This window comes from Nycticebus coucang, chromosome 17 (genome assembly GCF_027406575.1).
Source record: "Nycticebus coucang isolate mNycCou1 chromosome 17, mNycCou1.pri, whole genome shotgun sequence".
Classification (NCBI taxonomy): domain Eukaryota; kingdom Metazoa; phylum Chordata; class Mammalia; order Primates; family Lorisidae; genus Nycticebus; species Nycticebus coucang.
Window position 1 is genome coordinate 73,545,978 of NC_069796.1, and position 24,383 is coordinate 73,570,360.

The following is a 24,383-nucleotide window of genomic DNA, read 5'->3' on the forward strand; positions in this document are numbered from 1 at the left end:
GGCCAGGATCCCACTTGTTTGTGGTTCACTGCAAAAAGCAAGTTGCAGACCTCTACGTTGACATACACACACGTGCACACACACATGCTCATACGAAGAGAGACGTCTGGAAGAAAACATACCATAATGTTAACACGTGGCACATCTATTAACCTAATAGACATGTTAATTTTTTGTTTTACATCAAACATACAGTACTGAATTTTTAGAATTTGAAGATTATAAACTTGAAAAAGAAGGATGAATTCATAGAGACAGAGGCAGTTGCTATTTGAGTAAGGTGTGCATCTAGCTTAAGGGTACAAGGAACAGCTCTACGTGCAGTCTGCCCAGATTCGAATTCTGGCTCTCCCCTTGCTAACTTTGTGACCTTGGGTTAGTTTTTAATCTTGATGTGCCAGAGATTCTTTCTCTATGAAGATAGTATTTTCTTTGCAAGGCTGTAATTAACAAGATAATCTATTAGTAATGTTTGGCTCAGTGTCTGCCCCATTGTAAATTCTCAGTTATAGTCATAATCATTATTTATGTTTTGTGAGAATCCCAGTTGTATGTGACTAGGAGTGAGATTTTCTTTAAGAAATGAATTTTCACTATTTTTACTTTGGTCTGATTGTTGGAGGGGGATATGTGTTGATAGTAGAACTACTATAATATACAGAAAAATAAAAAATGCATACTTCCATTAGATACTTAACCATTATTTTCTATTTATATGACTGACAACTCCTGACAGAGCTGTAGTCTGCCCTGCTGCTTAGCAAGTGGTGTTGCTATGCAGGGCGTGAGTGTGGCTCATACCTCTGGTTACATCAGTTAATGTAAAGGGAGTAAATAATCCACCACAGCGCTCAGCTTTCCTAACCCAGCTCTTGAACCAAAACGTGCCCACTATTGCTCACCAAGTGGCAGGGGAGAGCAAATATGAATAACTCAGTCCAAGCCATTCTTGTCATCAGCAAAGCAATTCAAGCTTATCATCTTCCATTAATAATAGAAGTTGCCATGTATTGAACACGCAAAGTATGCCTAAGTGTTCTGCTGAATGCTTCCCAAGTACTATTTTTAATTTTCACAATCCTGTGAGGTAGGCATACATTCCCTTATTTCCTAGATGTGTAAATATGTGAGAGGTTAAGTGTTTTGTCTAAAGCCACATGGCAAATAAGGTGTGGAAACAGAACTTGACTGCAGATCTGTGTAACTTCCAAGTCCGTGTTCACTCTCCTCTACTTTACTGCCTCCTTGAAGAAAGAGATTGAGACTTAAACGGTATACAAAGAAGTACATGCTTCTGTTTTATCTACATGCAGAGTCCTGTATCTTTATAGTTGTGCCCAAGACTCAGGGTTCTTCTACACCCCTCTGAATCATGTTGCGAAGTACCCTGTTCGTCACACGGATGCTGTGGGCATCACTCACGTTCATTTCACCTTCCCCCTAGGTGGCAGCTTTGAAATACATCCCATCCGTTCTCCATGATGTGGAAACAGTCTTCGATGCGAAGTTACTCAGGTGAGAGCTCATGTTGTGCCCTCCTGGGCTCCTTTGGCAAGCCCAGGAGGGAAAGAGGCTCTTGTGGGGAGTTCCAGATGGACACTCACCTGAGGGGTGAGGAGGGCACATGATGGGAGTCCCATTCAGGGATTCCAGAATTTTTACCTTTTGGTTTTGTTATGCCAGACTTCCATGAAAACCAAGTGTATGATAAACATCCCTCTTTGATTATATGGAATGTGAACAAGTAGGCTAAAATTTGCTATTTGCCATAAAGGTCCCCATTTCACCTGGCCTTGAAGGTTATTTTGGCTTCCAGGTTTTGCCCTGTGAGCCCCACAGTTGCAAACAGAGAACAAGCTAAGCACATTTAAAGAGATGATGGAGGTGGGCTCCCTTTTGCTTTTTCCTTCGAAGCGCCATTCATCTCATAGAGGAACTCATTATCGTAGTGTGATCATGCTGTTGAAATAGGGACATCCAAGTCAGAAGTACCTTCTTTTTCCTTTTCTTTGCTTGTAGAGCTGTGAGTTCCAAATGGCACAATGAATGTAAAATGCAAACATGTGCCTGGTACACAGTGAGTGCTCAGGGCTATTGGTATTATCTTCAGATTTTCACATCTCTTTGAATGCTGATGTTCAATGCCACAAGCAACTTACACATATTTACTGAAGGCTTCCTATGCATCTGATACTCTGCCAGGAATTGGGAGTCCAAGGGGAGCAAAATGGTATAGTTTTTTGACTACTATATCTCTTGGTATTACCTTCAGATTTTCACATCTCTTTGAGTGCTATTCATGTTCAATGCCACGAGCAACTTACACATATTTACTGAAGGCTTCCTATGCATCTGATACTCTGCCAGGAATTGGGAGTCCAAGGGGAGCAAAAGTGGTATAGTTTTTGACCCGTCAGAGCTGAAGTCCAGGGATGGACTGTAATGGCTGTGAGGCGGGAGCCAGAGGTCTACCTTGCTCTACCAGCTCCTGTTTTTCCTGCCCTCAGCCAACTCCTGTACGAGTTCTACACCTGCATCCCACCTGTGAAACTCCAGAAGCAGAAAGTGCAGTCCATGAATGAGATAGTTCAGAGCAACCTCTTTAAAAAGCAAGGTGAGTACAAAGCACCCTGCTGGGGAGCAGGGGGAGAGTGGAGGGTTGGGAGGGCTGTGCCATAAGCCTCACAGCCTCTTTCCGAGGCCTGGCAGGAGAAGGCCACCTGTCCGGTGACTAAAACATCTCTTCTCTAACAATTCTCCTGGTCCACATAAGCAGGAAGAGTAGAAAGTAGCTGACAACTTAGATACCAGAATCTAAATTGGTTTTAGGAATGCTTAGGTTGCGTTTTTATCTCTCTTGAGAAGGTTTAATGAGGAGTCATGCTTTTAGATCATCGTGGTGTGAGGCTTTTTTCCCTGTGTGGTTTATTACTGCTGTCCTTAACTTGAAGGGAAGTGGATGGAATTCTTTTTAGTAGAAAGAACCTTTAATGGAGAAGTTCTCAAAATTTCGAGTGTGGAAGTATAACCTAGAGAGCTTATTAAAATGCTAATTCCTGGTACCCATCTCAGAGATTTTGATTGAGTAGGTATTAGCATTTTTTTTTATAGAAGAATGTACATTATTTTGAATAGATAATGTATTTACATGGTTTAAAATGCAAGGGCAGGAAAGGGTACCACCTGGTAAGGGTCTCTCCGGATCCTGCACGTGGCTGCTCCCAGTTCCTTTTCCATGGGCAACCAGTGTTTCCACTTTCTATGTTTGCTTCCAAGGACACTCCATGGATGTGCAATCTTGTATATATATGCTTTGTTTTCTCCCCTGGTATTCTATTATCAGCACTCAAATGGTAGGATTTTATGTAACTGTTTATATTTTGCCTGTCTTTGCCTGTGTGTATGTTTGGAGATCAGAGGATGACGATAGAGTTACCGTCAGAGCTTCTACTTACTCTAACCACTGGGTCTCTGATTAACCCCATTGTCAAGAGACTTGGGGGACCCCTGTTTTTGAGGTCAGTCAACTAGATGTGCAGAGCTCCTCCAGATAGGATGAACCAGGATTTAGAAGTCCTGATTCATTCTTCATCTCTTTTCCAGCAACATGCTAGATTGGACAAAATAGATGATGCCTTTTGCTCAATGTAAATGAATTACTTGTTCAGAAACTCTGCTTTTTCCAATTCTATCTATAAGGGTGAAGAAATGACTTTTGAGGGTCAGTACTGTATTTTATACCCTAAGACCAACCCATTCTAATTACAAATTTCTCTGTCCACACTGATGTCAATAATAAAATGGGAAGCAAACTGTGCAAGAAATAAGAGGTCTTAGAATTCAGAGGATCAACCAGCACCAACTGGAATTTATTCAGGGAGTGATGTCTGAATATTTATGCAAATTGCCTGGTAATCACAGAAATATTCAGGAACCACTTCACTATAAAGATGTTTTCTTCCAATGCCTGGTTAACATGGTGCATCCAAAATCTCTGCCTGGATCTTATCCCTGGAATTAAGGGTCAGAGGAGGACACAGGGAAGAAAAGTGTTCTTGTGATTTTAATATTCATATGTGTAGCTACCTGACCATTTAGACAGATGTATGGCAACAGATTAATTCAATGCCTGTGTGGTTTGTTTGTACAAGGTGGTTTGTGTGAAGTGATGGGAGACTAATCCTCATAAGTCTCCTTGCATTTCTTGAATTACTGTGGCTTTTAAAAGTGAGACTCCCATGTTTTTGAAGTTCTGACTTCTACCTCCAAATGAATTGCCCTCATTCTGAAAGTTTTGAAATATGCCTGTCCTCTCCTGCCCTGACAAGCCCTCCAGGATCTCAGGTGGTGTCACTGCAGAAATTGAGTCTTGTCCTAGGGACGTGACAAGGACGACTCTAGCTGCATATGGCGCTGCACAGGAGCAGAGAGCCGGCTGCTTGGCTGGGCTTCCTTGTTCAGAGCTGCTGTCATTGTCAGGGGCCCGGCTTGGCTGAGAAGCCAGATGGAGCACGGGCACCACCCAGACTGGGCAGGTGGCGTCAGTTCCTTTACTCAAGTCACATCTCCTGGGCTGGGAGGTGGCCCCTGAGGGTTAGCGTGATCACAGGGCAGACCGGACAGCTGCTGCCTCCCAGCCCTGCTGTGTGTCTGTGCTTCAGCTTCAGTAAAACCCCTTGATTCATATTAACCGACAGAAGACCAGCCTTTGTGCTGTACACAGAAGCAAAAGAAATGCAAAATTCTTACCTTTAAATACGTACAGGGACTAGAAGCAGACAAAGTGCCCTTTGGGGAATCCATTTGCAAGAGAATGCAACATCTAACTAGTCTGTCCATCCTCAGCTCACGGGTGAAAGCAGCGTGTCTGCACACACAGCTGAAAGATGAGGCCTCTCTACTATCTACTCGTTAGGTGAACCTCTTGCCAAAATAATCCAAAGGGAAACTTCAGCTCATCACATTTCTTAAGTCACGATCTCAAGAATAGGATCAGAATTCATACACACTTAGTGGGTGTTCATTGCTCCTGGGTGAGTATCTCTTTTATACCCTTAAATAAGGTGAGTCTGATTCCTCCGGCCAAGTTTGAGCTGTAATGAAATTCCTCCTGTTATTCTCCCTGTGAAGTGTCCTGTGCCTCGGGGACGTGATTTGCTTTGAGCCTGCACTCATTTAACTGCCAGATGTGCAAATTGCCTGGAGTATTTTCGGTGACATCAGCTTGTACTCACAGCCTTGAACATTTGTATTGATATCAAGCAGAGGGGCCAGAAGGCTTTTAAGCACTTTCTGAGATTTTGGCAGGCTACCCTCTTGGCCTGTCTTCAGGAGGATCCTGTGGAGAAGGAGAGAAGGGTTGGCTAAGGGCACTGGCTCTTGGGTCGTGCTAGACCTCAGCTTCGTTCCTGGTTCAGCCCCTTCTCAGCTGTGTGACTATGGGAAATTTTTTTGACCTTTCTGATCCTCAATAAGTTTGTCTGTGAAATGGGAAGAATAATAGTTGTGTCTGTCTTGGAGGGCTATCGCGTGGGGTAATGAGATGGGCAAGTGCTTTGTACAGTGCCGGGCTCAGCACAGCCCCACCCTGAGCAGTAACTTTCTTTCTTTTTTTTTTTTTTTTTTGTGGTTTTTGGCCGGGGCTGAGTTTGAACCCTCCACCTCCGGCATATGGGACCTGAGCAGTAACTCTCATTGCTGGTGTTGGTGTCTGTCCTGCTGATCCCTGCAGTCTCCCGGCTTCTGTTCTGACCTTCAATTTCTTTGCAATAATGGAGTCCCTTCATGTTTGACAGTTGCACATGACCCTAAACCAAGCCTCCTTATTTCCCTGGAAGCTACCTGGCTGTCCTCATGCTCTGAGAAACACGAAACTTAATGAATATACAGGCTTTTGTCTGTATGTGCTTATCATTCTGATTTTGAATGATATTTTTCCAATTTTTATTTCATTTCCCTGGAATATTTATGTAAAATGGCCATGTTATGTATGCCTAGAAGAAGTGTAGGTCAGAGTGAAAGGTTTGTGGTTTTTCCTTCATCGCTTATCTTGCTACAGGCCCCAACAAGGTAGTTTCCGGACACCCGACTGCCATTCTTTATGGTAGTTTTTCCAGACAATAATTCTTTTTCTTTCATGGAGACAATTAGCCTTGACTCTGACTTGACCTGTGATCTTAGGTAAATTGTCGAATCCTTGCAAGTCTTCATTTCCTTGTCTGTAAAATGGGAATAGCCACAGAAGGTGTCTCACTGGGTGGCTGTGCAGACTCAGGGGCATCCTGTGACTTGCTCGTCTGGGCTATGAAGGAGTAAGAGCCACCACCAGCCCAGGTTCCTCGAAAAAGGCCAGGCCCCGTGTCAGTGACTTAAGAGTTCAGCAAGGGGAGAACTGAGAAATCTGCAAAGAATAATTGGCTGTCTTCTCCAGGACAAGGCTGCTGCTGCTGCTGCTGCTGATGGGAGGATGCATGGGTCCCCCCGCAGAGCCCGCTAAGGGCGTCTACAGGCAATCAAACCCTCTATGCTTTTGGAACAGATTGGTCCCTCTGAGAACCTAATCTCCAGGGAATGTGTCTTTTTAGTCTGATGCTAATCAGAGGCACCATCTGGTTCAGTGTAAACTGCTTTAGGATCCACATTGCTCGCTTTTCTACTAACAAAACAGAGAGATGGAGAAAGAGAGAGAGAGAGGGAGACGGAGACAGCAAGGAAGAGGAGGGAGAGACCTGACAGGTTTGGAAACTCTTTCCATGTTAACATTCAGCTAGACTAGAGGGATATTTTATTGAGACACTGTCCTTTGGGCACAGAGCATCCAGTTTTCCTTTTATCAAGAAGAGGTAAGTCTTCACCCCACTTACCTGTTGCCCCCAGTATCCAGAGCTCCTGGAGCCTCACTTCGCAGTTTCTAGGGGCCTGGGATGTTAGGGGCGGCGTATGCAAACAATTGTGCCCAACCCCCGAAGGCAGTGCTTCTCAACCTTCCTAATGCCTTGACCCTTCAATACAGTTCCTGTGGGTCACAACGCACAGGTTGAGGACCGCTGCCCTAAAGGTTTTATCTTCTCTAATTATCATATCATTGTAGCATTGTAGAAAGGTCCTCTAACTCTAGCAGTTATTACTTTGCTTGGCGATCTTACCTAACACCTCCAAGCCTCAAGTTCACATCTGCAAAATGTGTCTACTGTATAGGAAGATCACCATTAGAATAAGGGCCTTTTGAGTCAGGAAATCCTTGTTTCTGGTCCTGGTTTGATCACTGATGAGTTGTGTTCCTTTAAACAAGTCACGTCTCTGAGCTTTGGTTTCTTTAGCTACGAAAATGCAATAACTTATGAAAAAACAACTAGCAGAATGCCTGGGACACAGTTGCTTGTTAAATGACGTCTATTGTAGAACAGTAATAATCACAAGAATAATAATACTACATGGTAGCAACAGCATCTTACAGGGAGAGATTTGTGTTTATTGAATGCCAACTATGTTTCAGGTGCTACACAAAGTATGTTAAATATTTACCACAGCTCAATAATGTGTCACTATCCTTATCTTATACCTGGGATAAAACAAGGCCTGGAAAGCTAAGTAATTTTCATCCCAATGACACTGAAGATTATGCAATATATTAGGGTACATTGGATTACACGATGTTGGGGTAACAGACTGATCTCTAATTCTCAGTGGTTTAACAACAGAAAGGTCTATTTCCCCCCATGCTAAGTCTGATGAAGACCCTAGGCCTGAAGTGAAGCCACCTGGTGCGCGTAGCCTCCCTGCAACAGGGAAGAGAGGGAGGGAGGGGGGGACACAGTGCTCTTGACTACCTCAGCCTGGAAGTGACATGCCAGTTCCACGCAGTCCAGTGGCTGGACTCATTACATGTCCTGATGCCAGGGCATCTGGGAGTGAAGAGACATGCGTGCGCTTGCCGGTGAGCCCTGACTCTGCCGCTCACAGGTGTAAGTGTTGAAGCTAGGTTCTGAGTCCAAGTCATCTGAACCGTGAAGCCTGTCTTCCCCACTACACCATGCTTTATTCCTAGAATGGCTAGGAAGGAGAAAATAGTGTTTATTTTCTCATGGGTAAGGCTGCCTTCTCTGTGTTAGATACAGAGCGCCTTACCATTCCTCCTGAGGGGTTTTGTTTTCTTCTATCCTGTCCTCCTCAAATGCCCAGCAAATGCCCACAGGTGAGCTTTCTCACCCGTGTGTACAGGGACCTGGCCTGGGAGGGGGATGGGACTCCTGCTGCCCCTGGTTGCTCTGCTGTCTTCTTTGGCTTCTTTGGCTACAGCTCCCCTGCAGGCAGCGGGGGGTTAGCAGGCTGCCTGAGACCCAGATGCTGACACTGGGTGTAGATGCTGAGACAGTTGTGCTGGGAAAGGCTGTAAGGAGAACGACGCCTCGTCCTGTCAGGATGCCCTCTAGCCTCACGGAGCCGCTCGGCTTCCACCCCTTGCACAATCCTGCCCTTTGCATGTACTGCCCGGAAGACCTTCTCCTGCTTCCTATTTCCTCTCTCCACCCCCCCAGGCACACTCAACAGGTAACTCCTACTCATCCCTTTAAGACCCAAACCAGACCTCCAGTCTGCAGTAAGTCCTCCCTGACATCTCAGCATTTGGCTGCTTTCCACTCAACACTTACTCAGTCCCTCCTGCAGGTCAGGCCCTGGGGATGAGCTGTGGATACAACTGTCACCAGTTTGCAAATTTCTACACCATGCTCCATGTGCAGAGAAAACGAAGCTTCTTGTTTCTTTTTGTTTGCTTGTTATCTAATTTAATCTTCTTTTTGAGTCTTCACTTTGTACTGGGGCCACTTAAATTTTTCAGTTACTGGTATCTTTATGGCTCTAGATTTAGCCAATCTTTCTGACTCAAAACAGTCCTTCCCTTTCTCACCAGGACCATTTGGCTTTGCCCTCAATTTACCTAAAATGGCTTTTTTGGGGACGTTAGCGCCAGAAGGGATGTTGAGATTCACATGTCTTAAGGCTTCAAGTCTCAACACCAAGTGAAGGGGCAGTAAATCCTTCCCCTACACCTACTTTCTTTCTGTCTGAGGAAGACTTCCCCATCTCTCTGTGCTGGGGCTATAAAAACAGAATGGCCACTGGGATACCTGACTAATGGGGAAGGTGTGAAAGTAGAGGGTTTAAGAGATTCCAGACTTTATCCTGGAGTTCCAAAGGGGCCAAAACAAGGTGTCTCACTTCTGAGAGAGAGATTTTTAAATGCTTAGATGCCCCTGGGGAGTTTATGAAAATTGCAGAGTCCTGGACCCAACCCCCAGAGAATCCGACTCTGAAGATTTGGGACGGGGTCAGGGACATACCGGATGTCCAGATGTCCAAGGGATTCTGATGTGGGTGACCCTTGTCCCCCGTCTAGTGAGAGGCACAGCTAGCAGCGTGGCTAAGAAGCGGCCCCCAGGGCAGAGGGCAAACTGACATGCCACTTGACGTTTCCTTCTAGCATCTGTCTGTCTACGCGTCCGTCAATGCTGATGGCGTGAACGCCTTCAGGATAAGGGATATGCCTTATTACTTTATGTGCCTGCTCTGCTTTCTGTCTTACTGATACCAGCTCTCAGCTGCTGGTCTGTGGACCCTGGAAGTAAAATACACCATTTTTGAAGAACCAGTGTCCCTTAAAAAAGAGAAAAAGAAAGAAAGGACTTCGGTTGTACAGAACTGCTGTAGTCCTGTTGTTGATTCATAATACATCTTATCACTGATCCACACAAGACGTGCTTTTATTTATTTACCTATTCAGTTGGTTATTTTTAAGAATAAATTAAGCTTCCACGCACCACACAAAATGAAAACTAGAAAGTTAAAAATCACTTAGATACCCACACACTGCCTTTTCTCTCTCCAGGTAACCACATGCTTGCATCTGGAGTCATTCTGCTGCTTTCCGTTCGCTGCATTGCATCTGTTTATATTCCTAGCGCTGACATTACTTTAACTTCATAGAAAGTGTACTGAACTGTTGGTACTTTGGGAGGATTCATGTGTTTGCTTAATATTAAACTAAGAGTCATTCATACTGCAGATCGCTGGAGTTCATTGTATTAATGACTGTAGAAAATTCCATTGTGTGAATAAACTGTGGTTTGTTCATTCGTGTTTTCAATTTCAGGCACCGGGTGGTTTCACTGTTTTTCTATCATAAGCACTGCTACTAAGAACATTCTTGTACGTGTCTCTTCTTGTGAATGTTTATGAGTCTCCTTTGGGGGTATAATACTAGTAGATTTGCTTGGTCACAGGGATCTGAGTCTTTCAGAGATGGTGCTAAACTGTTTTCCAAAGGTGGTTGGACGAATTTACCCTCCTACCAGCAAGGCGTGTCCCACTCTTAATCTTTGCCAATAAAACAGGCTTAAAATATGTCATCACTGTCTCAATTTGCATTTCCTTGATGGCCAGTGATGCTGAAACTCTGTTTTTCTTTGCCACCCGAGTTTTGCTTCTCTGCTGCTTTCTAGTGCTTGGTTGTATTTCTCTTATTGAGCAGTAGGATTTTTAATATGGTCTTCCTACTTATCTTTCACTGATTTTATGCATTGTGAATTTCTTTTCCCAGTTCATCAGTTGTCTCTCCGTTTTATTTAAGGTGCATTGTTATGAACAGAAGTACCTAATTTTAATGCAATCAAATGTATTGATCATCACAATAGTCAAATCATTTTGATATGTGAGTTCTAAATCCATCTATAGTATTTATGTTTTATATAGTATGGTGCGAGGTAAAAATCTGATTTTGTGGCCCCCCACCATTTGGCCATAACGTTTTCCAACTTCATCTGTGGGATAGTTTCTTCTTTCTCTGTGCTCATGTCATTTTGCATCTCCAGGACACTGCTCTTCCTTCCCTGGTGCAAGGACAGGGTGTGGTAGCCTGGATTCAGTCCCCGGGCAGGTGCTCTGTGCTCACTGAGGGCTGAATGGCTGCAAGGGTCAGGGGAAAGGCAGAGCCTCTCCTTTCCAAGTCAAGTCCAAAATCAGGCTCCAGTGTGGTGTTAGCATCTTGGGAAATATGTGCCAATACATAGATAGCATTTTCTTTTCTAAGCTTGTAGCTTATCAGTTTTGAAATAATTTTTCTTAGGACAAGAAATTTCTTGGGCTTAGAGGACAACTTTCTTTTTTTTTTAATTTCTTTTTTTTTATTAAATCATAACTGTATACAATGATATGATTATGGGGCATCATACACTCACTTCATAAACCATTTGACACATTTTTATCACAGTGGTTAACATAGCCTTTCCGGCGTTATCTCAGTTACTGTGCCAAAACATTTACATTCTACATTTACCAAGTTTTGCAAATACCCCTGTAATATGCACCACAGGTGTAATCCCACCGATTCCCCTCCCTCTACCCACCCCCCACCTTTCCCACTTCCCCCTATTGTTAAGTTGTAGCTGGGTTATAGCTTTCAAGTGAGAGTCCCAAATTAGTTTCATAGTAGGGCTGTGTACATTGGGTATTTTTTCTTCCATTCTTGGGATACTTTACTAAGAAGAATATGTTCCAGCTCCATCCATGTAAACATGAAAGAGGTAAAGTCTCCATCTTTCTTTAAGGCTGCATAGTATTCCATGGTATACATATACCACAATTTATTAATCCATTCGTGGATCGATGGGCACTTGGGCTTTTTCCATGACTTAGCTATTATGAATTGGGCTGCAATAAACATTCTGGTACAAATATCTTTGTTATGTTGTGATTTTTGGTCTTCTGGGTATATGCCCAGAGGACAACTTTCTTATGGCATGTTTCTGTATCTGATAAAAAGAGCACTGAACTGGGAGTAAGGAGACTGACTCCCAGTAACCATAATAACATCAACAGTAGCAACAGCAGCAGATGTTTGCCTAGTGCTTATTATGCTGCTAAGCACTTAGGTATTGTATCTCCCTTGGTGCCCAGACGTATGATCTTGGGCAAGTCCCATAACCTCTACAGAACAAGTGTAAATGATAGATTAAAGATTTTTCAAAACTCTGTCAACAATGAAAATCTATGATTTTAAAAAATCATTCTTTGATTCACAAAGATTTCTGAATCTTTGAGGGCCTAAAAATCCCTCCTCTCTGCATATATTGCCCTCAGCCCTTGTCTGTGTCCTGCCTGTGCTGGGGGCAAGAAATGAAGCCATTTTATAGAAGGTTAAATGAATGAAAGGGACTTGTATGATGCCCTCGAGGTTATACAGTCAGTCGTTAGGAATGTCAGGCCCAGAATCCTGGTAAAGTGAAATGGGTTTATATGCTAGAGCCAGCTTTATATCTAAAAGAAAGAACCAGTGAGTATTGAGGACATAAGTTTTTTTCTCATTGGAGTGTTTAGAGGCATCAAGAATCTTCAAATAGGGAGGCCATTCTGTCCTTCTCAGCTACACTGCTGCAAAGCCATATGCAGCTCCAAACGTCCCTTCCATTCTGCAGATCTGAGAAGGACTTTCTGTCACATCTCTGCTTCCCTTCCCAATGTGACTGATCACAGACTTCATTCTCAGAAAGAAACCTTCAGATCGAGAATCGGAGAAGACAGTTTTTAATACACTGCAGAACAAATCCGAGAGAGACTTATTAAAGGGTCTTTTTTTTTTTTTGGCTGAATTAAAAAAACATTGGCATACAATCAAAGAAAAAATTCCCTCTTGAACTTCCAAAAATACTTAGAATAGCAACTTTTAATGGCAGTATGAAGTACAATGTAATTGGAGGAAAAAAATCCCAGATCACTTTTTAATGGCAATCTAAACCAATTCTTCTGCAAATATATGTGTGTGTGTGTGTGTGTGTGTGTGAGTGTGTGTGTGAATATATATTATAATTTACATCATTAAAAATAGAGAACAGCAAATCAGGCTGTTCCTGTACTTTCCAATCCATATTCTATGCGATTCTTTTCCAATTTTGGAATGATTTTTTATATTAGTGGAAACAGACATAATGAAAAAGTGGTATACATCTTTGTAAGCATACATGTTTATTCCAAAATTTCCTTGTTTGTTTTCACTGTGAAATTATGATCATGGATAATTTGGATTATAGCAAAGCAGGATTTAAAATGTCCTGAGATTTTGAGACTTCGGGAAAAAAAATAAGAAGTTAACTCATGACTCCATACTGAACCTTAGAGTCAAAGCATTCTATAATCGACATATTCTTATTTGACAATGTGAATGCTACTCTTTTTGCATTATTATTATTGCTCAATAAAAAATAATAAAAATAGATGGGCGGAGCAAGATGGCAGCCGAGTAACAGCTTCCTTGCATCTGGGCACCGTGAGTCTGGGGAGATAGGACTCCAGGCATCTCTGGCTGGTGGGAACTGCCTATCATCACTCCTATGAGGATACAGGGAGTCAGCGAGAGACTTCTGGACCCCAAGAGGAGGACTAAAACAGTGGAAAACCGGCAAGTGGTCGCGTGTGTTCAACCCGTCTAAACCCGCCCACAACTGTAAGTTCAGTAGCAGCGAGACTGCAAACCAGAAAGGCCTTACCTGTGAACTCTTTTGATGTCCTTGGACTTGGCACTGAGTTGAACTGCCTTGGGGAAGGCCTGAGTGGGAGTGCGGAGAACTTTGGCCGTTGTCTAGGGCCCCAGTCTGAGCCGCTGAGCCAGACGGAGCTAATAGTGTTTGGCGGTGGGTCACACGGATCCATTGTCAGTGATCTGCCCCGGCAAGCTCCGCCCTCAGGGTCGCAGAGCTAGAAACGGGTGGGAGCTGGTAACCCAGCAACCAAGTAGCCTAAGGGTGGGGTCTGAGCCGCCTTGCAGCCCTAACCCTCAGGGGCAGAGTGAGACCGGTTTTGGCACACTGAGTAAGTGGATAGCCACTTCAGCAGTGATTCCAGCGAGAAAGCTGGGAAAGCTTCTGCTCAGCAAGTTTACAAGTTCAAAGTGCCTTTTAAGTGGGCTGAAGAGAGATTTAGGGTGTCTACCTGCTGGGGTTTGAGAAATCAGCAGCCTCCAGTCGTATCAGAACTGTGACTAACATCTCATACCCCAAAAGACCACGTGTTGCCCAGACAATATTCAACAACATATACAAACTGCTTTGTTTTTGGTTGTGTATTTTTTTTTCTTTTTTTTTTTGTTTGGTTGGGTTTTTTTGTTTGTTTATTTTGACGTTGTTGATGTTCTTTTGTTTCTTAATTTCAATCTTTTCCATACAGATCCCTTTTTCTTTCTCAATTTTTCTAGTTTAATTATAATTTCCCATTGCTGCCTTTTTTAATAACTACAACTTCATTTTTGCTAGTGTTTCTACCGCTATCACTTGGTTTTTCACCCAATTTTATCGCCATAAAGTTTTCTGTTTGCTTGTTTTGGTTTGATTTATAGCATTTTTGTCTTTCCTCTCTACTTGGTGGAGGTGGAGTACTGTGTCTGACCAGGTTAGCAAAGAGCTGCTGACCTCAAGGGAACCACCCAACTGGGCACCCAACCCCCAGAAGGTGGGGTTTTTTAAGGTTGTGTCAAAGTACCCTACTGTACACCTATATTGCCCTGTCTCCCTCTTTCTGTGCCTCTCTTCTTTTTGTCAATATTCCTTATCCCTACCCCCTCTCCTTTCTCTATCTTTCTTTTTTTTCTTATCACTCGGTCCTCCTTTCTTTCATCCCTTTTTTGCTCTTCAACCTTCTCACCTTTCTGGTCCTGTAACCCTTAGTCCACAGGCACAAGAACTTAAAGAGCAAGAGGAAGTGAAAGGAAAATTAGGGCAAGGAAACAGATAAAAGAAATCACTCATGAGGAAGAATCAGCAGAAAACTCCAGGCAACATGAAGAACCAGTCCAGAACAACCCCGCCAAGGGACCATGAGGTAGCTACTGCAGAGGATTCCACCTATACAGAAATGTTAGGAATGACAGAAAGGGAATTTAGAATACACATGTTGAAAACAATGAAAGAAATGATGGAAACAATGAAGGAAACTGCTAATAAAGTGGAAAATAACCAAAAGGAAATCCAAAAACAGAATCAAATCAGAGATGAACGATATGAAGAATATAAAAAGGATATAGCAGAGCTGAAGGAAATGAAACAGTCAATCAGGGAACTTAAAGATGCAATGGAAAGTATCAGCAACAGGTTAGACCATGCAGAAGAAAGAATTTCAGAGGTAGAAGACAAAGTTTTTGAGATAACTCAGATAGTAAAAGAGGCAGAAAAGAAGAGAGAGAAAGCAGAACGTTCACTGTCAGAATTATGGGACTTTATGAAACGTTCCAACATACGAGTTATAGGAATTCCAGAAGGGGAAGAAGAATGCCCCAGAGGAATGGAAGCCATACTAGAGAATATTATAAAAGAAAATTTCCCAAACATCACCAAAGATTCTGACACACTGCTTTCAGAGGGCTATCGGACCCCAGGTCGCCTCAACTCTAACCGAGCTTCTCCAAGACACATTGTGATGAACCTGTCCAAAGTCAAGACAAAAGAAAAGATTCTGCAAGCTGCCAGGAGTAAGCGCCAGTTGACCTACAGGGGCAAATCCATCAGAGTGACCTCAGACTTCTCTAATGAAACTTTCCAAGCAAGAAGACAATGGTCATCTACCTTTAATCTACTTAAACAGAACAATTTTCAGCCCAGAATTCTGTACCCTGCTAAGCTAAGCTTCAAAATTGATGGAGAAATCAAATCATTTACGGATATACAAACATTGAGGAAATTCACCACAACAAGACCAGCTCTACAGGAAATACTTCAACCTGTTCTGCACACTGACCACCACAATGGATCAGCAGCAAAGTAAGAACTCAGAAATCAAAGGACAGAACCTAACCTCCACACTGATGCAAAAGATAAAACTAAGCAATGGACTCTCACCAAATAAGACGAATAGAATACTACCACACTTATCAATTATCTCCATAAATGTTAATGGCTTGAATTCCCCACTGAAGAGACATAGATTGGCTGACTGGATTAAAAAACACAAGCCATCCATTTGCTGTCTGCAAGAAACACACCTGGCTTCAAAAGACAAATTAAAGCTCCGAGTCAAGGGTTGGAAGACAATTTTTCAGGCAAATGGAATTCAGAAGAAAAGAGGAGTTGCAATCTTACTTTCAGATACATCTGGATTTAAAGCAACTAAAGTCAAAAAAGACAAAGATGGTCACTTTATATTGGTCAAGGGAAAACTACAACAAGAAGACATTTCAATTCTAAATATCTATGCACCAAATTTAAATGCTCCCAGATTCTTGAAACAGACCTTACTCAGTCTGAGCAATATGATATCTGATAATACCATCATAACAGGGGACTTTAACACACCTCTTACAGAGCTGGACAGATCCTCTAAACAGAAATTAAACAAAGATATAAGAGATTTAAATGAGACCCTAGAACAATTATGCTTGATAGACGCATATAGAACACTCCACCCCAAAGATAAAGAATATACATTCTTCTCATCACCCCATGGAACATTCTCCAAAATTGATCATATCCTGGGACACAAAACAAATATCAACAGAATCAAAAGAATTGAAATTTTACCTTGTATCTTTTCAGACCATAAGGCACTAAAGGTGGAACTCAACTCTAACAAAAATGCTCGACCCCATCCAAAGGCATGGAAATTAAACAATCTTCTGTTGAATAACAGATGGGTGCAGGAAGAAATCAAACAGGAAATCACTAACTTCCTTAAGCATAACAACAATGAAGACACAAGCTACCAAAACCTGTGGGATACTGCAAAAGCAGTTTTGAGAGGAAAATTCATCGCTTTAGATGCCTACATTCGAAAAACAGACAGAGAGCACATCAACAATCTCACAAGAGACCTTATGGAATTGGAAAAAGAAGAACAATCTAAGCCTAAACTCAGTAGAAGAAAAGAAATCTCCAAAATCAAATCAGAGATCAATGAAATGGAAAACAAAAGAATCATTCAGAAAATTAATGAAACAAGGAGTTGGTTTTTTGAAAAAATAAATAAAATAGATAAACCATTGGCCAGACTAACTAGAAATAGAAAAGTAAAATCTCTAGTAACCTCAATCAGAAATGATAAAGGGGAAATAACAACTGATCCCACAGAGATACAAGAGATCATCTCTGAATACTACCAGAAACTGTATGCCCAGAAATTTGACAATGTGAAGGAAATGGATCAATATTTGGAATCACACCCTCTCCCTAGACTCAGCCAGGAAGAAATAGACCTCCTGAACAGACCAATTTCAAGCACTGAGATCAAAGAAACAATAAAAAAGCTTCCAACTAAAAAATGCCCTGGTCCAGATGGCTTCACTCCAGAATTCTATCAAACCTTCAAGGAAGAGCTTATTCCTGTACTGCAGAAATTATTCCAAAAAATTGAGGAAGAAGGAATCTTCCCCAACACATTCTATGAAGCAAACATCACCCTGATACCAAAACCAGGAAAAGACCCAAACAAAAAGGAGAATTTCAGACCAATCTCACTCATGAATATAGATGGAAAAATTCTCAACAAAATCCTAGCCAATAGATTACAGCTTATCATCAAAAACGTCATTCATCATGATCAAGCAGGCTTCATCCCAGGGATGCAAGGCTGGTTCAACATACGCAAGTCCATAAACGTTATCCACCATATTAACAGAGGCAAAAATAAAGATCACATGATCCTCTCAATAGATGCAGAAAAAGCATTTGATAAAATCCAGCATCCTTTTCTAATTAGAACACTGAAGAGTATAGGCATAGGTGGCACATTTCTAAAACTGATTGAAGCTATCTATGACAAACCCACAGCCAATATTTTACTGAATGGAGTAAAACTGAAAGCTTTTCCTCTTAGAACTGGAACCAGACAAGGTTGTCCTCTGTCACCTTTACTATTCAACATAGTGCTGGAAGTTCTAGCCAATACAATTAGGCAAGACAAGGAAATAAAGGGAATCCAAATGGGAGCAGAGGAGGTCAAACTCTCCCTCTTTGCTGACGACATGATCTTATACTTAGAGAACCCCAAAGACTCAACCACAAGACTCCTAGAAGTCATCAAAAAATACAGTAATGTTTCAGGATATAAAATCAATGTCCACAAGTCAGTAGCCTTTGTATACACCAATAACAGTCAAGAGGAGAAGCTAATTAAGGACACAACTCCCTTCACCATAGTTTCAAAGAAAATGAAATACCTAGGAATATACCTAACGAAGGAGGTGAAGGACCTCTATAAAGAAAACTATGAACTCCTCAGAAAGGAAATAGCAGAGGATATTAACAAATGGAAGAACATACCATGCTCATGGATGGGAAGAATCAACATTGTTAAAATGTCTATACTTCCCAAAGCAATCTACCTATTCAATGCCATTCCTATCAAAGTACCTACATCGTACTTTCAAGATTTGGAAAAAATGATTCTGCGTTTTGTATGGAACCGGAAAAAACCCCGTATAGCTAAGGCAGTTCTTAGTAACAAAAATAAAGCTGGGGGCATCAGCATACCAGATTTTAGTCTGTACTACAAAGCCATAGTGCTCAAGACAGCATGGTACTGGCACAAAAACAGAGACATAGACACTTGGAATCGAATTGAACACCAAGAAATGAAACTAACATCTTACAACCACCTAATCTTCGATAAACCAAACAAGAACTTACCTTGGGGGAAAGACTCCCTATTCAATAAATGGTGTTGGGAGAATTGGATGTCTGCGTGTAAAAGACTGAAACTGGACCCACACCTTTCCCCACTCACAAAAATTGATTCAAGATGGATAAAGGACTTAAATTTAAGGCACGAAACAATAAAAATCCTCAAAGAAAGCATAGGAAAAACACTGGAAGATATTGGCCTGGGGGAAGACTTCATGAAGAAGACTGCCATGGCAATTGCAACAACAACAAAAATAAACAAATGGGACTTCATTAAACTGAAAAGCTTCTGTACAGCTAAGGTGACGATAACCAAAGCAAAGAGACAACCCACACAATGGGAAAGGATATTTGCATATTTTCAATCAGACAAAAGCTTGATAACCAGGATCTATAGAGAACTCAAATTAATCCACATGAAAAAAGCCAACAATCCCTTATATCAATGGGCAAGAGACATGAATAGAACTTTCTCTAAAGACGACAGACGAATGGCTAACAAACACATGAAAAAATGTTCATCATCTCTATATATTAGAGAAATGCAAATCAAAACATCCCTGAGATATCATCTAACCCCAGAGAGAATGGCCCACATCACAAAATCTCAAAACTGCAGATGCTGGCGTGGATGTGGAGAGAAGGGAACACTTTTACACTGCTGGTGGGACTGCAAACTAGTACAACCTTTCTGGAAGGAAGTATGGAGAAACCTCAAAGCACTCAACCTAGACCTCCCATTCGATCCTGCAATCCCATTACTGGGCATCTACCCAGAAGGAAAAAAATCCTTTTATCATAAGGACACTTGTACTGGACTGTTTATTGCAGCTCAATTTACAATCGCCAAAATGTGGAAACAGCCTAAATGCCCACCAACCCAGGAATGAAGTAACAAGCTGTGGTATATGTATACCATGGAATACTATTCAGCCATTAAAAAAAATGGAGACTTTACATCCTTCGTATTAACCTGGATGGACGTGGAAGACATTATTCTTAGTAAAGCATCACAAGAATGGAGAAGCATGAATCCTATGTACTCAATCTTGATATGAGGACAATTAATGACAATTAAGGTTATGGGGGGGGAAGCAGAAAGAGAGAGGGAGGGAGTGGGGTGGGGCCTTAGTGTGTGTCACACTTTATGGGGGCAAGACATGATTGCAAGAGGGACTTTACCTAACAATTGCAATCAGTGTAACTGGCTTATTGTACCCTCAATGAATCCCCAACAATAAAAAAAAAAGAAAAAAAAAAAAAACAAAACAAAAAAAATAATAAAAATAGAATGTCCTGAGACTTTTGTGGTGATCTGTTTAAGTTTGATTTTGCTGTTTTCCACCCCCCAACATCTTCTTAGAATACAAGGAAGTTTCCTTAGGACCATGAAACCATTTGAATTGAAAACCAGCTGCAGATTCATTTGGTTCAAGTAATATTTATTGAAAAATCTAAAAATACAGTAGTACTGTGCTGTGGAGAATATACAAGACATATACTAATAAATAATTTTGTGGCCACCATTTATTCAGCTTTTATTTTGTGCCAGGTCCTTCGTTAAGCTTCTCTTAATTAACTCATTGACTTATCACGACATCCCTGTAAAGTGCAGGTATTACTATTACTAGGTATTTTATAGATGAGGAAACTGAAGGGTAGAGAGGTCCATAAACTTGCCAGCAGTCTCATACCAAGTAATATGGCACAGCCAGCCTTCCCCTTAACGCCTATCCCATGTGCCGTGAGAGGATCTGAGTGGTGCCATGAAAGTTTTTAAAGATCATTAATTAAATTATTTTTGAAAGAAGTTCAAAGCAAAGCCGCTATATTCTTTTTTTTACTCTTTTTTTTAAAAATCGACATAATTTAAGTGTGCCATGGAAGTTTAACTATAGGTTCAAGTGTGCCCTGAGATAAAAAAAAAAGGTTAACAAACACTGCTCTGATTCTCCAGTGTAGCCTCAGCACCTCTGCACTGTATGACATCTGGAATGGAAGGATTTCTATCCCCAGGGAGCTTACAGCTTGGAAGGGGGAGGTTTTACCCCAAGATCTCTCCAGACTTGAGTCCAGTCAGGCCAGGCAGGCAATTTAAATGAGTCAAGGGGTAAGGTCATAGTTATTATGAAACTGGTAGGATAGATTCAAATAGATATTCCTGAGGTCATCTTCAGTTGTATTTTTTATAATAGATTTTTCTACTTGCCTATTAAACGTGCAGGAACTTTCTTCACTTCCACAAAGAAATCTGGTTTCTTATATTTAATTTTTTTCTAAAACTCAGTACCATTTGATTTCATTTCCCCACCTTTGACAGAAACAAGTATGTGGAAAGATCTTTCTTTCCCACTAAGGCCACAGAGTTGTCATGATCAATGACCACTCAGGTCAGGGAGGAGAGACAATAGGGCCTGGTGAAGAGCACAGAGCAGCCTGAGCCGTGGGGAAATAGGATGGCAGTGAGTTAGAGCCATGAATGTCATGTTCTCAGTCTCTCTCTCTTTTTTTTTTTTTATTGTTGGGGATTCATTGAGGGTACAATAAGCCAGGTTACACAGATTGCATTTGTTAGGTAAAGTCCCTCTTGCAATCATGTCTTGCCCCCAGAAGGTGTGACACAGACCAAGGCCCCACCCCGCTCCCTCCTTCCCTTTCTCTGCTTTTCCTCCCCCCATAACCTTAATTGTCATTAATTGTCCTCATATCAAAATTGAGTACACAAGATTCATGCTTCTCCATTCTTATGATGCTTTACTAAGAATAATGTCTTCCACTTCCATCCAGGTTAATATGAAGGATGGAAAGTCTCCATTTTTTTTAATGGCTGAATAGTATTCCATGGTATACATATACCACAGCTTGTTAATCCATTCCTAGGTTGGGGGGCATTTAGGCTGTTTCCACATTCTGGTAATTGTAAATTGAGCTGCAATAAACAGTCTAGTACAAGTGTCCTTATGATAAAAGGATTTTTTTCCTTCTGGGTAGATGCCCAGTAATGGGATTGCAGGATCAAATGGGAGGTCTAGCTTGAGTGCTTTGAGGTTTCTCCATACTTCCTTCCAGAAAGGTTGTACTAGTTTGCAGTCCCACCAGCAGTGTAAAAGTGTTCCCTTCTCTCCACATCCACGCCAGCATCTGCAGTTTTGAGATTTTGTGATGTGGGCCATTCTCACTGGGGTTAGATGAAATCTCAGGGTTGTTTTGATTTGCATTTCTCTAATATACAGGGATGATGAACATTTTTGCATATGTTTGTTAGCCATTCGTCTGTCTTCTTTAGAGAAGGTTCCTGAGTGGATTATTTTTTGTGTGTGAAACCTCTGATTTATTTTTCAATGATACTCAGGCTGAACAAAACCTACATATGGACCCAAGACAGCAGACTCTGTTATCAATTTATAATTTATAGAGTTTATGTGGTTTTTACAAATTTGTTTTATAATTAAGTTTTATAAATGTATAAATACAATAATTTATAAATTGTTAGGTATATAAATAACCTTATAAAAATGATTATTACCAGAATTTAGTGAGAACAGTGTTCTTGGGGGGGACAGGTTTACAGAGGAGACAGGATGTTAGTTGTATATGAAAGGCCAGTGACTGGTCATGGGCCCTCTGTGGGGCGTGAGAGTGTCAGAGATGCAGACCCCTGCCTCTTAGCCTCAACAGGGCTTGGGATTGTTCCTTGGCTGACACACATGCTAATGGGCGCTTCAGACTACACTGTGAACTTTACCAGGCATGTTTCTCCCAGAGCTGGGAGAAATGACATTTATTGTTTGTAAAAGTTCATATTCTCAAAATATTATGAGTTAATTATAGGACATTTACAAATACATAAAATGCTTATGATTTCATGATGTCAACCTTATTGATTCTTCCTCTTTTTTGTATCATGTATAGTTTATAAAATTGGGGTACTGTTTCACTAGGTTTGTAATCTGCTTTCTTTGCTGAGAATTATTGGGAACATTTTCCAATTCTATTTTTAAGACTTCATAGGACTCTGTTGTATAGATGGGCTAAACTAATTTCCATATTTTCTTATTTATGGATAGTTATGTTTATTTTATTATATGTTAGAAAAACTTCCTGAAATGTATAGTTTTAATAGAAAAATCATGGTCCTCTTTGCTTAATATTTGTTTGTCTTTGGGTATGGATCTCAGACAGCTTTCCCAGTGCTGCGACTCTCCTATCTCTCTCTCTAACACACACACACACACACACACGCACACACACAAAGGATTTTGTTCCCTCCTTGTGTGATAGACTCAGAATAAAGCAGACTGTGTTGTCCTTGAGTAAGGAGTTGGAGTGACATGATCCAATTTGGGAGGGACATGTTTTCACCACTGTGCTGTCACTTGATGGCAGGGGAGGTGTCTGTGTGTGGACAGTCCCTGCAATACTAGGCACTTAAATGCTACCACACTGAGAGTGCTCATTAGCCCCAGGCAGCCAAAGCAGATTCGCTGAGTGTGACACCATCCAGGCTGGGGAAACTGCCCAAGTGGAATCAGACACCAGAGCAAAGAGGGAAGCCAATTATCCAAAGGCAAATGAGGCTGTAATTCTGACTTCAGCTAACGAGGGTAAAATTATTTGAGGAGAGACTTCCCAATTCTGGTGTGAGCACAACACGGGACAGTTGTTCAAAGCAAGAGCCTGGGTCGAGTCCTGGTTTTGCTACCTTAACCAAGGCTGTTTACCTCTAGCAGCATCCGAATCTTCGCTTGTGAGATGGAAACACTCACTGGTTTATCGTGAGCGTTGAATGAGGTGATGTCCATGAGAGGCGTAGAGAGGTCTGGTATTTAGCAAGGGCTCATAATCCAAGTGTCATCATCCTCATCACCATCGGGAACTGGTTCTTTCCTATATATTCCTCCGTAGAGAATGAATTCATTCATCTCTTGGTCTAATTTTCATCATCTCTCACAAAAACTTGAATTAGGGAATAAGTCAGACCCCTTTCGCCCTGAGATTGGCAGACCTGAGCCAGCTGTTACCAGAAGGCTTGGGCTCTGAGTGCACTGTGGGGCTGCAAGGTACTTGGGTTGCAACCAGTCCCCCAAGTGGCAAAAACCCGATTTCTCAGTGAGTACGCGTGGTGCTTGCTGACTTGCTGGAGGTGTGCGGTGCTGAGAGCCACATGGCCCCATCTCGGTGCTTCTGCACGTCAGCCCTGCCTCACAGGGCTGCTCATCTCCTTTTTGTAGGTGCTGATCTTGAGTCTCAGATAGGTAGCTGGGACTTAGCTGCAGACGTTTCACATCCAGGCCAAAGTGCTGCCTGCGTCCCCAGCATTCCGTGTAATGACTAGTAACACATTTGTGCTTGTATGTCAGTGATTTTCAACTGGTGTGCTGGGAAAATGTTTAAGATCATCAATTAAATTATGTTCAAAAGAAGTTCAAAACACAGTAAGTATATTCCTTTTCTTACTCTATTTTTTGGGATCAACATGATTTAAATGGCCACAGGAGTGTAACTAGAGGTTCAAGTGTGCTGTGAGATTAAAAAGATGGAAAAACACTGTGGTAAGTGTTTGTTGGGCTACGCTCAAGGCTGGGGGGGTAGGGGGGACCATGGTGACAAGGAAGCTTAGTGGAGCGTGCATATGGCATTCTTCTCTCTTCCACTCATTCCTCCCAAAATTGTGGCACAAAGGTCAAGAAGGAGATGCCTGTCAGACTCTGGGCCCAGCGCCTGATGCCT

At 41.8% G+C, this 24,383-nt stretch overlaps 1 protein-coding gene across 1 annotated transcript in view; it reads left to right on the plus strand.

Annotated features, from left to right (window-relative positions):
* The window catches only part of DOCK2 (dedicator of cytokinesis 2), a 466,833-nt gene that overhangs the window by 115,303 nt on the left and 327,147 nt on the right, over positions 1-24,383 (plus strand). The window contains exons 24-25 of the mRNA XM_053566743.1: positions 1,445-1,515; positions 2,508-2,614. Of these exons, the coding sequence (XP_053422718.1) occupies positions 1,445-1,515; positions 2,508-2,614 (178 nt within the window). The remainder of the gene's footprint in view (positions 1-1,444; positions 1,516-2,507; positions 2,615-24,383) is intronic.